The sequence below is a fragment of the Gopherus evgoodei genome, chromosome 5 (assembly GCF_007399415.2).
Source record: "Gopherus evgoodei ecotype Sinaloan lineage chromosome 5, rGopEvg1_v1.p, whole genome shotgun sequence".
Classification (NCBI taxonomy): domain Eukaryota; kingdom Metazoa; phylum Chordata; order Testudines; family Testudinidae; genus Gopherus; species Gopherus evgoodei.
The window spans coordinates 86,682,826-86,699,621 of record NC_044326.1 but is presented as its reverse complement, the minus strand read 5'-3'; the positions used below and the strand labels follow the sequence as shown (position 1 = coordinate 86,699,621).

At 41.0% G+C, this 16,796-nt stretch overlaps 1 protein-coding gene across 1 annotated transcript in view; it reads right to left on the bottom strand.

Moving 5' to 3' along the window:
• Positions 1-16,796, bottom strand: part of NR3C2 (nuclear receptor subfamily 3 group C member 2) — a 265,632-nt gene that overhangs the window by 17,233 nt on the left and 231,603 nt on the right. Inside the window, 1 exon segment of the mRNA XM_030563606.1 lies at positions 2,341-2,471. Within this exon segment, the coding sequence (XP_030419466.1) occupies positions 2,341-2,471 (131 nt within the window).

The window sequence follows — 16,796 nt, the reverse complement described above, 5'->3', positions numbered from 1 at the left end:
CACAGACAATATTCTATATGTGTTATCATGACCTTCATTTTCTTTTTATCCAACTTTCTTCCTCCCTATTATAGTTTCATAATGTAAATAATCAGACTAACCCAAAACTGACACAAAAAATTGTGTAGATTTTCTAAAGACATCATTCTCCATTTCAGAATGAACCAAGTAATTTACTTTACCCAACAGGTTCTTGCAATGAACTCCTCAAACCCATTTGTTAATAGTCTAAGAAAAAGGTAGAATAATACATATCTATTTTACTGAAACAACTGCCACCACATTAATTGCTATATGCAATTAAACTATTATTACTTTTCTATAGTTTCTCTCCTTTCACTGCTAATTACAAAAACAGGAGATCCACTTCTTTATTCTACTCTGTTCTATCATACAGTTCCTATACCGTACTCACAATCATAGATAGTATCTGAGCATGTTCCAGCAGTGCACTAAGCAGCATAACTAACATCTCTCACTTGTAGTTTGTTCTTTCTCTCCTCTTGTTCCCAGGGAGAGAATTGTCCTGTGTCCCTATTGAGGGGAGGAGAGAGAATGTCGGGTGCTGCTGAGATCCACTTGGCACTGGACCTGGGAGGGGTTCTAGTATGGAGCTGGCTAAGAGCCGAAAGTATGTTGACACTGCAACTGGGAGCCTCCCACCCCAGGCAGACAGACTTATGCTAGCGGGTTTGAACTAGCATGCTACAAGTAGCACCATGGACATTGTGTCTTGACCTGGAGCTTGGGCTCTCACACCTATGAGGCTGGGAGGGCTTGAGATCCCAATTTCCAGCCCAAGCCACAATGTCCACACTGCTATTTTTAGTGCATGAGCTCAAGCCCAGGCCAGGAGGCTTACTCCTAGCTGCCATGTAGACAAACTCGAAGTGGCCTCTGACCCAGGTCAGAGCAGCCCTAGGCTTGCTCTCAGCTGCCAGTAACTCACAAGTAGAAATCAGGAAGAGCTCAAGTGCAGTGGTGCTCTGGCCATACCTCATTTTCTCTAGACATGCCCCCTTTATTCCTCTTCCACCAGCTCTGTGCCACATGGGGACCCCCTTGTGATGGGGGAATTCCTGCCTGATGAATTCAGTGAAGTCACAGTGCAGTATCTTGACATCACAAAGCACCAAAGAAAGATATGATAACATAAACAATCCTTTTCTGATGTGACTGAATGAATCAGACAAAAAATGGAGGTTGATTACACAGAAGAAAGTTTCTGTTTGCAAAACAGATGGGAATCAGCACTGATGGGGAAGGAAATACAGTAAATGTTCATGCTGTTTTAATGTTTGTTTTATAGACATTTGTAATGGGGTTATAGTTCTTTAACTGTTTCTGTTATAAGACAAGAAGTAGATTAAAAAAAGATTAATTATTAAACAATGTTGTCATTAACACTGAGGGCATGTCTACACTGCCTCACAGTTTCGACTGTGGTGGTGTGAACTAGAGTGTACACCAAAGTGCTACCCTGTAACTTTCCCACATGGACACTGCGGGCATGAACTTAAGGGTCCCAAGTTTGCACCATTGTAGTCCTCTTCAAACAAGGCTACACTCACACCAACTAGAGACCTTTTAAGTTGGTGCCTGCAGTGTCCACACTGGGGAGTTATAGTGCAACACTGCAGTTCACTCCCCTGTAGTCTGAATGGCAGAGGTATGTAGACATGCCCTGTGATGCAATTCTTTATTATAAAAAGTAAGTCTCTGAAACTCTAGCCCCAACTTGAGAAAAAAGGAATACAATTTAGTACACTTTCAGTGTAATATATTATAGCATACTACACACTCAGTTACTTGATACTAACACTAGACTCATTTTGTCAAGGACGTGCATGTTTTGATCCTGATGATGCTTTTAAGTCACTTGTGTTGAGGACAATGTATACTGAGTGAGTCAGAATTCCTCCCAGTTCCCCAGCATGCAGGGGAGCAGGTCTTCAGCTACTTCTTTTCATGAGAAGCAGCAGGCTCCCTTGGTGTGCTTGGCCAGGTCTGTTGGTTCATGCATAGAGGGATAGGGCTATGGCCTTGCTTCCTTTACACTCCCTGCAGGATATATGACATCCTCAACAGAAAGAGCAGTCCCTGCTATAATGGGGAGCAGGAACTGCAGTTGTGCTCTGAGGCTGTGCAGCAGGGATGCTCAGGTTCCTTGTTTCCACCCCTTCTCTTGTAAACATATGAACCTTCCAGGACAAAATTTGCCTCCTCTTTTGTCACTCTTGTAGTTAAATGTCTTGTATCATTTTGTGAAGTACAGGTGCTAAATCAATATGCCATCTAACAATTAGAAAGTACGCTGAGTAACAATTGGAGCTAACCTACCTGTGCTTAACAGCAGCAAAACTTTCATTATGGTATATTCTTCAAAGCTAATCTGCAAGCGAACAAACTGCAGGCTGATCTGGTGCATTCCCTGGCACAGTTCAAACATTGCAGACTGGCGCATCCTCTCCCTGCAAAGGAAAAACAGAACAGCAGCATGTGAGAATGCAAATACATAACAACATCCACAATGGCAACTCACGCATCAGGAAAGTCAAAGTACAACCTTCCAGTGAAACGCAGCCAACAGAGAACTTCAATAAAGCTTGCAGCTCCTTCTTGTTTAGCAACAGATTTATGGCCTACAGAGACTGTATGTGCTTCATCTTATTGTGAGTGGCAACCTCTTCTATGTGCTCCAGGAATGAGAAAATACAGAATGCAGCCACTTTAAAACTAGCTGACCTTTCCAAATTCTAATCACTGCATTCTGGCCTTGGAGGACCCAGAACAGAGTCCTTTTAAGCTGAGAGGCCCGTCATGACCTAGGCTCATAAGTCAATTTCCCGGAACCAGGAATTTTCGTTAACTGGGCTTACTATAGGTAAGCTGTGGTAATACTATATTAGTGGGAAAAAGCTACAGAAATAAAGATAAATATCATTTGAAAACAAATTTGAGATTTAAGTTTTGAAGCTATTAGTAATAACAGACTAAGTAAAAAAAAAAAAATTGCAAAATAAGGTTGTCAGTGTCCTTTCAATTTTTTTCTGGCTGAAGGCAACATTGACAAGACAATGTTCCAAAGGAGACGTATGGGCTGCAATATCTGAGCCCACATTGTGTAATGTTTTGAATCACCTACGCAACTGTGCTCACTGTATAGCAGGGAATTGGCTAAGTGTGCAAGTGTAGTGTGAGGGGAAGAAATATGGTAACGAGGAAAGATAAAGTATATGGTCAGTTTTACACAAAAATGAGGGGAAGTCAAGAGAGATTCTTTCAGCATACTGGCAGACATCTTGACTTTGGATGGTGTTCTATTGTAAAAATACAGCCAGCAGTTTTAGGAAAGGAATGAGAAATGAGGCAAGTGGCTTATAAAAATAAAATTAAATGCATGACTGCATGTTATCTCCTTCAAATCACTGTCATATACCACAAAGGAGTTAGCAGCTTAATGCTGTGGATAGACATCTGGGTATTAAAGAGGATATCAGGACTAAATAATAGTGCATCAGCTATTCTAGATTTCTGCTAGCTTTAGCATTTGTCCACCCCAAATAACTTCTGTTTCAAAAGCTGTTCTAACTATTTTCCTGGCAACACAGAAGGTCAAGCTACAAAGATAAATGTGTGCTACAATAAAAGTGAATCTGATAAACTTAAATAACTAGTAGATAATTTATGTTAGAGTTTAGTATAATTCATTGAACTGCCTAAAGGAAACGATTTTTAAAGTGAACAAGGAACTTTTAGGTATTTAGTCAAACTGCTGCAGTTCTGCTATATTGGAATACCAGTGGCTGACAAAGTATATATATTTATGATGCCTTTATAAAGAAGAAAATGTCTTTTTGTAATCCTATGAGACGATCTGAAATGAGGAAGTTTATACAAACAAAACTCTTATTAACCAATTTTTTTTTCTATTTTAAGAGAAGTTACATAACAATATGTCAGCATACCAGACCATATTAGAGATAAAAATTTTGAGGTCATAGTTTAAAACAAACAAATTCTACTTTCTCTTCATATCTCCAAGTAACTCGTTTCTTAGGCAATCTCAGACTAAACTATCCTGTATTAAAATTTCAGACAGCACTAATTAGAACTTTGCTGTGTTTAAGATGCAATAGCAAGACAAAAGAAAGTGAACAGCCATGAGGACCTGGATTGCTTGCCTCACTTGTAAAATTAGAACATAAGATAGGTGTACAATAGAGCACTATAATTGTTCAATGATCACTAGCCACTTCTTATTGATCAGCAACACTTTTCTGTACTTACTCAAAATACTTATTCAATTAATACAGGGGCTGGATTAAGTTCAACTAATTATTTTTACCAAGCAAAATGACTTTTCAAACATACAAACTGGCTGGTGAAAGAGAAGAATCATAATGTATGCAAACAAAGACTTATTAAATCTTCCTGGTGTTTTCTCTCTTTCCTTAGCAGATTTTTTTTTTCTTCTGAATGCAAAGAAAATGTTCTCCCTCTACATTCTCTCCTCTTTTCCACCCTCTTCCTGAGATTTTGTAAAGCCTTCTAGCTTAGTTACAAGTAGTCGTGCCATGTTATTTTTAATTTGCCATGATCCATCATGGACTAAGGATATGAAAAGGAACAGGAAAATCAAAAGGAAACATTTCCAACACTTCGAACACTGACTAGAATATTCTTAGACTTTCTTACTAGAAAAACTAACGAGATCAACAGTTATTACTTATTAAGTACTGAAAGTACAAAACATGGAAAAAGACATAGTCACTGCCTCAAACAGCTTACGATCTAAGGCTGCAATGTTTACTCTGATTGAATATAACTTATTCACACAGCAGCCCCTATGACTTGAATTGGACTGTTCATGCGAATAAGCTTGACACACAAGTAAGGATGTGCAAAATCAAGGTACAGAATATTAAATTGAAATAAACAGACATTTTGAAAACTATGGCATAATCGGTCTACATTCTAACATTTCCTCTTTTAGTATTGCAGTAATGGTTGAATCCTGATTCTCTGAGTCATTCCACCTTGCTCATGGGAGTCTGGAGACAGTTAAACTACTACTGCACCAGGATGTACATCAAGTATCTCAGCACCTATAGTGATTATGCTTTAAAACTTTTCTGGTTTGCCTTAGATAGGCAATATTTCCTACATTTTCCTTCAATCTTATAAGGAATACTTAACAAATTCTGTAAATACTAAGTTAATGTTATTAAGTCACCAAACGCAACTAGGAATTTAAGGATGCTCATTCTATTCCACGATGCCACAGAGCAATCCATAACTCTTTGGGGCTGTGGCATGCCACGGTTTGTGCATCAACCCAGGAAAGCTCTGCATCAAGCTTCTGCAGAGGAGCAGTGGGCAAAGGGAGAAATGAGGAAAAATGGTCCTTTGCCATCTGCCCACCCAGAAGATCCACAGGACAAGGCAGAAATTTGCATAGAATAGGAAAAAATGGGCCCAGTTCTGCCTTCACATACATAGGTGCAACCTCTGCGTGAAGTCGATGGAAGATCTGCATGTGTATCTAGGGGAACATTTTATTTATTTTTTACTGTATTAATGTGCCTGTGCAAAATATAAAATCACAGATAATATAATTCTAAAGTAAAACAATACCATTTGAAAATCCAGTCCAGAACTAAATCCCCCACCCCCAAACCATATCATTAGGCAAAAAGCTGGGTAAATAGAGCCCCAAGGCCTAACAAACTGTTTATTTTGGACTAGTAGGAAAATAATATGCCCTACATCCTCTTCTGTCCACATCTAGGAACTGTTTTTGTCCAAATCAATCTCCATTGTTGTGATAAGGCAAAAAGAGTAAGGCAGTCCCCTAAGGTAGCCATGGCCAAAAATACATAGGGATTTGTAGTTCAAAATCTACACCTTGAATTGCAATTCAAAATGAACTGGAAACCAATGTAGCTGAAGTAACATAAACGGCAAACAGAAAAGTGAGCATTACTGCATATTCTGCACTAACTCAAGTTCCTAATTGGAGCCCCAAGAAAAGCTCATTGCAGAAATGCAATGTGCAGGTGATGACAACATGGGTTAAATTTGTGAAGTCAGCTTCCAGAAGGAACAGTTAAAAATCTCTCTGTCAAATTATTATGAAAAAAGCATTCCTGGCTACTAATGCTACTGGGGAATTTTATTGTCTCTCAGTTATGTATCTGACAATATTATTTAGATTAGACAAAACTAGAGAAACATCTGAGGAACCAGCAGGAGGCACTAACAGAGCTCAGTGACTGGCAAGAACTATAGCTAATGAAATTCAGTGCGTCTAAGGTTAGGGAATATTCTGGAACCACTGATAAAATTATTTCTATCTATTCATATACATACCCGTGTTCTAAATTAACTAACTAGTGATGAACTGCCAAAATGTTAATAACCAGTTCCCTACCGGGTCTTCGGTAGCACGTCCTTCACTCGCTCTGGGTTTTCAGCGGCACTTCGGCAGTGGGTCCTTCAGTGCTGCTGAAGACCTGGAGCAAGTGAACAACCCGCCAGCTAAGTGCTGACCCGTTAGGGAACCGGTTATTAAGTGTCAACCAGTGAGTACAAGCCCGAGACCCCCCACCCTAACTGCCCCCCCCAGGACCCCACCCTCTACCCAACTCGCCCCACCCCCTGTCCCCTGACCCCATCCACCACCACCCAAACAGACCACCGCAACACCAATGCCTACTCAACCCCCCCGTTCCCCACCCCCCCGAAACTCCGCCCACTCCAACCGCTCCCCACCCCTTATCCAACCCCTCCTCCCAGCCCCGGCCTGGTCCCCTTACCATACTGCTCAGGGGAGCGTGTATGGATGCCATGTGGCCCACTGGAGCTCGCAGCCCCACCCCCTTACCTTGCTGCTCAAAGCGGCAGGAGCTGCAGAGTTGCCCAGGAGCAGTCCAGAGCGCTGGCACTGAGCTCTGCAACAGGGAGAAAGGCGAGGGAGGGGCCAGGGGAGCCTCCCCAGCTGGGAGTTCAAGGGCCAGACAGGACAGTTCCGCGGGCCGGAGTTTGCCCACCCCTTTAACAACCGGTTCTAAACTGGCTTCTAAATTTAACAACCGGTTTGTGCAAACCGGTATGAACAGGGTCCAGCTCACCACTGACTGTAACCCTACAGGTAAAAGAGGAAGGGTTCAGGATTTCATGACCACCAACACACCCATAAGATTATCCCTGGTGCTGAATGCTCAGCTCATGCAGCTGGTCACACTCTAGATCTGGTGTGCAGATTAAGGTGAGAGGACTAGGTATTATACTGTAGGTTTCTGTGATGCATTTAAGGTGCTGGCTCTAACCTATAAATCATTCAATGGCTGGGACCTTCCTACTTGACAAGCTACCTGTCCCTGTGCTATACTGCTGCAGTCAGTCAGTTGAGGCCCTTCCGTTCAAAAGACAAGGTGTAATGGGTAGAGCATTCTCCAGACTTGCCCCCATTTTTGGAATTCACTCACCCCTAGTCTGAAATTGCCCAAAACTGAATTAATAGTATTGAAAAGGGACTGAATTCTCCTTTTTATCCACTGTCCTAATACACAAATAAAGGGACAATGATATTAAAAGGTAACATTTAAATATTATAAAATGAAATACATTTTTACACAGTGCATATTAACCAGCCATAAGACACCTCTGAGGCTAAGAGCTTAGTAGGATTTTTTTAAAAAACAGATTTGTATGAATAATTAACTCATTATTAAGTAATAATTAACATTTACTAAGATGAAAGTTTTGTAAAGGAAGTAATTTCTCATGCTTCAGGACATAAACCAACCACTAACTGCCTGGGGCCAGCAAGAAACTTGAAATTCACCTACAGATGCCATGAAGTCAGATAAATATACTGATCCATATACACATAAATTGTAGATTAGAATAGATGCAGGATCCTTCACAATTTTAGCTTGACTGCTTATACACAAGAAATGGACCATGCTGTAATATCCCAGACTTTACATCTAACACCACAAGCCACATCATTATGTATGAGTGAATGAAACATCTTGTGCTCAATGCTGTCTCTGGTTTCTTATTCCTCTACCCTCTCACCACCTTTAACAGGGGAGGACCTTTTGACTGGACAGCAGGAAATGAAAGAAGTCCAAACCCCATGAGTGCCAGGAATGGGCGAGGGGTACTCCCCTGTATTCCTTATCTCCCTTTGGTTCTCCGTTTAGTCATTGGCTGGGTAAGAGGGGAAAGGACCAGGTGATTGGCTTCCAGGTGCCCCCCACTACCTATTTAAAGTTGACCAGACTTTTCAAAAGCCTCTTAGGGATGTCTACACTGCAACACGAAGTCTCAGAGCTTGGGTCAATTGACTTGGGCTCACAGGGCTACAAATAGCAGTGTAGATGTTCCTGCTTGGGCTGCAGCCTCAAACCTGGTGACGGGGGAAGGGTCTTGGAGTCCAGGCTCCAGCCCAAATGTCTACACCACTATTTTTAGCCTCGCAGCACAAGTCCTGCAACCTCGAGTCAATTGACCTGGGCTCTGAGACATGGTATAACGGGTTTGTCTTTGCAGTGTACATGTACCTTTACTCTCCAGTTAGCAGCCTCACCCTCCCTTCCCTTAGTTGAAGATTAGAAGTTGTGGGTCTGACCAATCATCTGTTTCTTCCCCACTGGGCCAAATTGGCATATGGTCCAGTGGGATTTTTCACCTTCCTTCCAACCTTCTGGCGCCACAACTGGATTAAAAACAATAGGATTCAAGGTTCATATAAACTGCAACTTGCCACCAGTGTCCAGGGCAGGTAAAGGCTAAAAGGGCCAGATCCCAGAGGTAAATAAGACCAGCAATTTCACAGCTGGCCCCTACGCCCATGGGGGGAAGCAGACTTTACAGACTGAGGTTCCCCACTCCCAGCCTCGGACATTCCACCCCCCTGGTGTGTCCTTTGGGGGAGTGCATACAACAGAACTGAGTTTAGGGTAGACTCTCTTCTGAGTTATAGTTTGGTTTGTGGTTAAAGTCCTGTGATCTGCATTGGAACCAATTACATGATTAGTATTTGAAAGCAGGAAAAGGGCAGTGAAGTGCCCCTCACCGAGGTGTAATTAATACTCATTTAAACCCACCCCATGTGTCTATCAGACGTTTGGCCTGGTCAACATCAAACAACATATTGAAACAGTTTGTACCTTTATTAGCATAAAAATTATCTGATTCTAAGCATAGATTGTTACAGTTGTTTTTTGTTTTGGGACTGGGTTTTTTTACATATTCTTTCTGGTTCTGTCATTAGTGTTTTTCTTTTATTGATGTATGTTTGCTTAAAGCAGAGGCATTTATTAGTTGTGATCTCGATTATTCATTATTATTATTATTTATCTAGTCTCCTATCCATACTGTGTGCAAATATAGACTTCTTTAGTTTACTTCCAGGAATTACTTGCAGATGTTTTGACATGGATGAGCTGAGGGTAATGTTGCACAAAAAACTAGTTGCCAAATAGAGAAACAATGTGAGTAAGGTAATATATTTTATTGGACCAATTTCTGTTGGTTAGAGAGACAAGCTTTTGAGCTACGCAGAGCAATTCTTCAGATCTGGGAAAGGTACTGGGTACAGTTTTGAAAAGATGCCTTTTTCTTGCTAACTGCTTCTTCTACTTCATTTTTTAGCCATTGTGGCACTTTTTTGGTCTTCTTACTATGCTTTTTAATTAGCGGCATACATTCAATGTGAGCTTCTATTATGATGTTTTTAAAAGTTTCCATGCAGCTTGCAGGCTTTTTTACTTTTGTGACTGCATTTTTTAATTTCTGTTTAACTAGCTTCCTCCTTTTTTACTCCTAGGGGAATTCTGTGTCATTGCGCAAACGCTGAATTAACGTCCCCCCCATAGAATAATTGATTCTGACAAGGAGGTGAAGGGAAGCCATGAGAGGGGTCACACTGCATTTACACCTTTCACCTATCGGGCTGATGTGGCACCAGAAGAGAGGGCAGTTGGCAGTAAGGCTAGAGCAGCCAGTCGTGGAGAAGGAGGAGGCAGAAGCTGCCTTCCTCACAGATCCCTGCCCATGGGGCCAGGTGAAGAGGCAAAGGATATGGGATGATGAACAGAGTAGGCAACACAGGGCTGCTGGGGGGGTCACGCAGACTGGGGTTCAGAAGGTCTAGTCGTGGGAGCATAGGAGTTAGTGGGGTGACAACACTGAGCAAGCGGCTGAATGGGAGTGGGATTGCTGGGCCACATGGGGACGGGGACAGATGTGCCTGATTGAATGGAAGAAGCTAATGATCAGTCAGGACAATCCCTCACCCTGCAAAAAAAACAAACAAACCCTGTTCCATACTTTTCCCACCCATACCCCAAACCTCTCCAGGTTCACTCCTAGACTCCTTCCCATCAATTACTTCCCTCTTCCTCAGCTCTTCCGTATCCCTGACTCCTCCCAGCCTTTGCACTGCTATTGAGGGATGCGGGAAATAAATTTCTGTATTGTAGTTTAAATGAATATTACTCAAAGTTCTGTATTAATATGCCTAATAAAGAATGTATTTGTCAAAACATTTCCTGAATCTTTTTGTTGTCTGTATTGTTACAGACATACTCACTGATGGGCATTTTGAAATACATTACCAAAATAATTGAAACTGGCGTGATTATATTATGTTATTTTGACAAATAATATAAGCAGAATTTTAAAATACTTTGCGAAGAATTTTTAATGTTTTGGTGGGGAATTCTCCCAGCAGTAATTTTGTCTAGTTCTCCTTTCTGAAGTTGAATGCTACTGTGGTGGGCTTCTTTGGTACTTTCCCCTCAGCCCCCACAAGGATGTTAAATTTAATTACATTATGATCGCTATAACCAAGAGATTCAGCTATATTCACCTCTTGGACCAGATCCTGTCTCCACTTAGGACTAAATCAAGAATTGCTTCTCTTGAAGGTTCCAGCTGCTCCAAGTAGTCGTCATTTATGGTTTCTATAAACTTTATCTCTGCATCCTGTCCTGCTGCACCCAATCAATATGGGGATAGTTGAAATCCCCATAACTGAGTTTCTATTTTTAATCTCCCAGAGCATTTCACAATCACCACCAGCATCCCAGTCAGGAGGACAGTAGTACATTCCTACTGCTACATTTTTATTATTCAAGTATGGAATTTCTATCCATAGCAGAAATCAAACAACAAAGGCAGATCCTCTACTCTAAAAGTATTGAAAAAAAAGTATTTGATCAAAATTTGGAATTCCACTGTGGGTTACGCATGCGCACCAGGCACCCGGAGTCAGAGAATTTGAAAGTAGTGTCTGTTGGTCCAGGCATGCACCCTGGCTCACCTCATGCCTCCAACCAAGGTGATAAAGGACAGGGTGGACTGATAGTCTCTTCAATTGCTTCTCGTAAGATCCGAAGCAGTGGGGAAAGAGGGTGGAAAGTGGAATACAGATAGGGACCACACAACTCAAAGAACCTCCGGTTACAGGTAAGTAACCTCCTCTTCTTCTTTGAGTGATGGCCCCTGCTGTATTCCACTGTGGGTGATTGACAAACAGCACTTAAATAGGGGGGACGTATGAGGATGAGGATGGTAGGGTTGAGCAGAGAACCGCTATCTCAAAAGAGGCATCAGCAGCCAAGTCCTGCACCAGGACATAATGCCTTGCAAATGTATGGATGGAAAACCACATGGCCACTTTACAGATGTCTAGGAGAGGTACGTCCTGAAGAGGCTCTATGATCGTTGCAAGAGCTCTATTGGAGTAAGCTTCTACCTCTGTAGGTGGAGGGAGATTCAAGAGCTGATAGCAGAATAAAGCTGTGAACTATTTACAGCTGAATTAATACTGTTTTTTTCAGAACAGCAGCAGAGCTGAGGACACTAAAGTTTCCGATCTGGACCATGTGGTAAGTGACTAACCTAATTGCCTTCTTTGATGAGATAACTGGCTCTGTGGATGAGGGGAAAACAGCGGACGTGTTAGTCCGTGACTTTAGCAAAGCTTTTGATACAGTCTCCCACAATATTTTTGTCAGCAAGTTAAAGTATGGGCTGGATGAATAGACTATAAAGTGGATAGAAAGCTGGCCAGATTGTCAGGCTCAACAGGTAGTGATCAATGGCTCTATGTCTAATTGGCATAGTCTAATTGGCAGATCAAGCGGAGTGCCCCAAGGGTTGATCCTGGGGCCGGTTTTGTTCAATATCTTCATTAATGATCTGGAGGATGGTGTGGATTGCAGATGATATGAAATTGGGAGAAGTGATAGATATGCTGGAGGGTAGGGATGGGATACAGAGGGACCAAGACAAATTAGAGGATTGGGCCAAAAGAAATCTGATGACGTTCAACAAGGACAAGTGCAGAGTCCTGCACTTAGGACGGAAGAATCCCATGCACTGCTACAGACTAGGGACCGAGTGGCTAGGCAGCAGTTCTGCAGAAAAAGACCCAGGGGTTACAGTGGATGAGAAGCTGGATCTTAGCCAACAGTGTGCCCTTGTTGCCAAGAAGGGTAACAGCATTTTGGGCGGTATAAGTAGGAGCACTGCCAGCAGATCGAGGAATTTGCTCATTCCCCTCTATTTGGCATTGGCAAGGCCTCATCTGGAGTATTGTGTCAAGTTTTGGGCCACACACTACAAGAAGAATGTGGAAAGATTGGAAAGAGTCCAGCGGAAGGCAACAAAAATGATTAGGGGGCTGGAGCACATGACTTATGAGGAGAGACTGAGTGAACTGGGATTGTTTAGTCTGCAGAAGAGAAGAATGAGGGGGGATTTGATAGCTGCTTTCAATCACCTGAAAGGGGGTTCCAAAGAGGATGGATCTAGACTGTTCTCAGTGGTACCAGACGACAGAACAAAGAGCAGTGGGCTCAAGTTGCAGTGGGGGAGGTTTAGGTTGGATATTAGGAAAAACTTTTTCACTAGGAGGGTGGTGAAGCACTGGAATGGGTTACCTAGACATGTGGTGGAATCTCCTTCCTTAGAGGTTTTTAAGGTCAGGTTTGACAAAGCCTTGGCTGGGATGTTTTTGTTGGGGATTGGTCCTGCTTTGAGCAGGGGGTTGGACTAGATAACCTCCTGAGGTCCCTTCCAACCCTGATATTCTATGATTCTATGAACTGAAGAGGCAGTCAAATGAGAGAATTCTGAAGTGAGTTCAATGCTAGGGATTGGGCTGTGAGGCCCAACCCTGAATATAGGTTATTCAGCACGGAGGCCATTTTGCATTGTCTTAGGTCCAAGAAGCTACCTGGTATTTTATAGGAGTTAGTCCCTCCACCCCCTTCCCCCGCCTTAAAGTTAAAAGTTATTAAAATTGCAGCTTTAAAATCCCTGCATATGTGTTTCATTCTCTTGCATGAAAGAGTTCCAGTTTCTTATTTCTTAGAAATTATGCTGATTCAAGCAGGTATCTATTGCTTTATTTTCCTTTTCCACCCCAGTCCCTTTATTGTAAAATTATGGGCTTGGCCACTAAAATGTAAATATTCTGAAGAAGCTGTCACCAATGACAACTTTTGTTTATAAACAAAGAAAATATTTAACACAAGCAAAGGAATCAACAACATGTGTATATACTAACCTAAGTAAATACATGAACTTATTAGTGTAAACTGTGTCCTCCCACTTCCCCCTACACACTGTATGCTGCTATCTCTGGTAGTGTTATAACTAAATTTACCCATAAACATTTTGGGTCAGAGACAATATCTTATTTATCTACAAAACACCCTGTTTCTATATGTGTATAAGCAACATATTGGTGTAATATATTCTTTTCTCCTTGTATACTAAAACAACAACTTTGGTAATCTATGCAGTGCTTATAATAGTAACAAGGTGCTATTTACAAAAATGTTAAACATATACTGCACCACAGCCCACAAAGGTCTTATTCAATACAAGGCCTGATTTTCCAAAGTGTGCAGGCAAAAGTGCAGAGCCAGTTTTAGGTGTGCTGGAGCTTCATATATGCAAAAGTGCACATATGCCTTTAAAAATCTAGCCCATTACACTGTTATTACCAGGAATAAACAACAACAAGCCCTCTAAGCTAAATAAATAGGCTTTGCATTGTACCTGAAATTAAGTGAATGAATTATAAAAATAAGGGTTGTCTCTTCAGAAAGCCCTTCTGACAAACCTGGGGAATGCAGTCCAAGGAACAGACGTTAAGTGAATCACAGCTACCTTAAGGTCTCAGCTAAGTGCCCTCCCTGAAACCACATACCTATCAACAGTGGAACTAGCAGCAGCCTATAGTTCTTTGGAAAACAAGAATTTCAGTTCCTAACCCTGTAAACAGAAATTAACAAATTAACTGCTGGCTGCTGTTCCTCCTCTACTTCTCAAGGAAATAGACATAAGATCAGCAACCTCTTCCTTCACTCAAAAGAAGGTAAAATTCTTAAACTAGTTACCATTCTAACCCACTTGGCACAGGATTGCGTTCACCAATCAAATGTCTGTTTCTATGCAAATAAAAACTGAGTAGCAGGCAGCTGCTGAATTCTTGTTAATTCCAGCTGCTGACTGCCAGTTGCCTTTTCTGCCACTATTTTAATGGAAATGGACATTGCTTGGGCAAAATGAAGATAAGTGTTTTAAAACAATGACTTTTACAATAAACCATTCATGTTCAGGCTTCTGTTTTTATGAAAAGGAGGGGAGGCACAGCCAACTGTCAGCTACTGCTGGTCCTAGTGGAAGGACCAGACACAGTGGGACTAGGGTATACAGACTCTACACATGGCTAGCATTGCCAGCAGCACCAGTGTCCCCAAAAGGGACCACCCCTGCTGTCCTGCTGTGAATGGAAACGCATGCTGTACCCTCTTCCAAAATAGTGGAGCTCCATATGGAAGATGCTCTCACAGAAAGTCTTCTGGAACAGACAGCTAAAATTCCTGGAGTTTGTTGCAGCATAGCCCCTTCATGCCGATCCAGCATGGGCTGTGACTTTAAGACTTGGACTATAAGAACAAAAATACATTCCCCTGATTTTAAATGAATATGTCTTCATTGTAGTACTCTTATACCATCACATTAATAATACATTAAGTTTCTCCCTCGAGAAAGTAAAGATATTTGTTCTACATTGCCAAGGATCATATCAATTTATATGTAACATCACATCACTTTCCATTTTTAAAGCACATTAACTCTGATAAAATTCATATTAGGATTCACATTAAAATAATTAAAATCATCCAAATATTTAAACCTAAAAATTGGCATCAGTCGGCTGTGGCATTCAAAAGTTACTTCATTTACAGACAAACAGAAAGACAGACACAGAAATGCCATCTAGTTGAGTACAGGACCGTGCTTTGCTTGACCAATAACTATTCTCAAAGACCATCCAGTGAAATAAAACCTACAGAGCAACTACTGTTTGTTGCATTTTTATAACAGTATCAGATATAAATCTGCAGGTTTCCTTTTCGTGTACTTCATTAGAATGACACTGGTTTTTGTACTGTACACAAAACTAAATGCTTTGATACACTTATTTCAGAAAGTGACCTGAACTGATCTTTAAGGAAAGTAAAGAATTAACATGTATTCAAACATCACTGATAAAGCTGTGCATGTCCACACCCACTTCTCACTGCACTGATGGTTCAGATTTCATGAGCTCAAGTCCTCTCTTGACAGGAGATATATACAAGCAGATAAATTACAGACAGAAACATGCTTGCTGATCCTCTAACAGATCAGTGATCACAGGTTTAGCCTTTTATTGGCAAAGTATGAATCTTATCAAACTGATAAGAACAAGTGTCTAGACAATAAAGGAAAGAAAAGGGGACTTAATGACTGTTTGATTTAAAAGATTACAAAATTGTGCTAAAATTGGACACTATTGGATTAATAGCTTGAAATCTAGACTAGCATCAGTACTGTTGGGGTTATATTCAACCCCATGCGAAATGCTGAATGGACTAGTAATTGTTTTTGATAGACATTGAAAATCTAAGGAATCATCTTTTTTCCTCCCAAACATGTATAGTCAAAACATATCTGGCGCTCTTAAATATGCAGCGTATTTAGTTGCATTTATCCTCCTTACTGTTACTATAGAAATCAGAATACCAGGAAGAATTATAGGCTTCAGCATCTAAAGGTCACACAGAGGTAGTTGTATTATTACAGCGTGTTATGCAACACTAATCCTAATGGTCTCCGGTTCCACGAATATTCTATGAGAGGATGTCACGGACATAATAAAAAGTAAACAGGACATACATTGTCTAAAAAAATGTAAAATTAATAAAAATCAGATTTAAAATAAAATCATAGCTACAATTAAATTCCAGTTTACTAGCTTTTAATTTAAAAATTCTGATGTTCCTTAGTATTGCCAAATCCTCTGCCCAGTCACATAATCTTGTCACTGTTAGTGCAGGAGCCACCTTGGCAGCTCCTGAAATCTGAAACAGCTTTTCTTCATCTCTCCTCTTCATCTGCTCACTATCCATTTTCAAACCTCATCTGAAAAATGTTTCTAATTCCTCTCTTACTCCACTTTCATTATTTCAAACTTTGCAATTGTGGGAGCCACAAAGTGTTTAGTATAAAGGATGCTATACAAAATGAAGTTCTATTTTACTGAAAATTAGTGTTCTGCTTTACACTGAGCACTGGGCTTTGTATATGGAAATGAACGTATTGGTTTTTATATGGACAAGAGTTAAATTTATATAATGCAAAAATATTGCATAACAACTCAGAACAGTGGCTAACAGTGTGATATATTGTCTGAAGTCATAGACTAAAGGGATTAC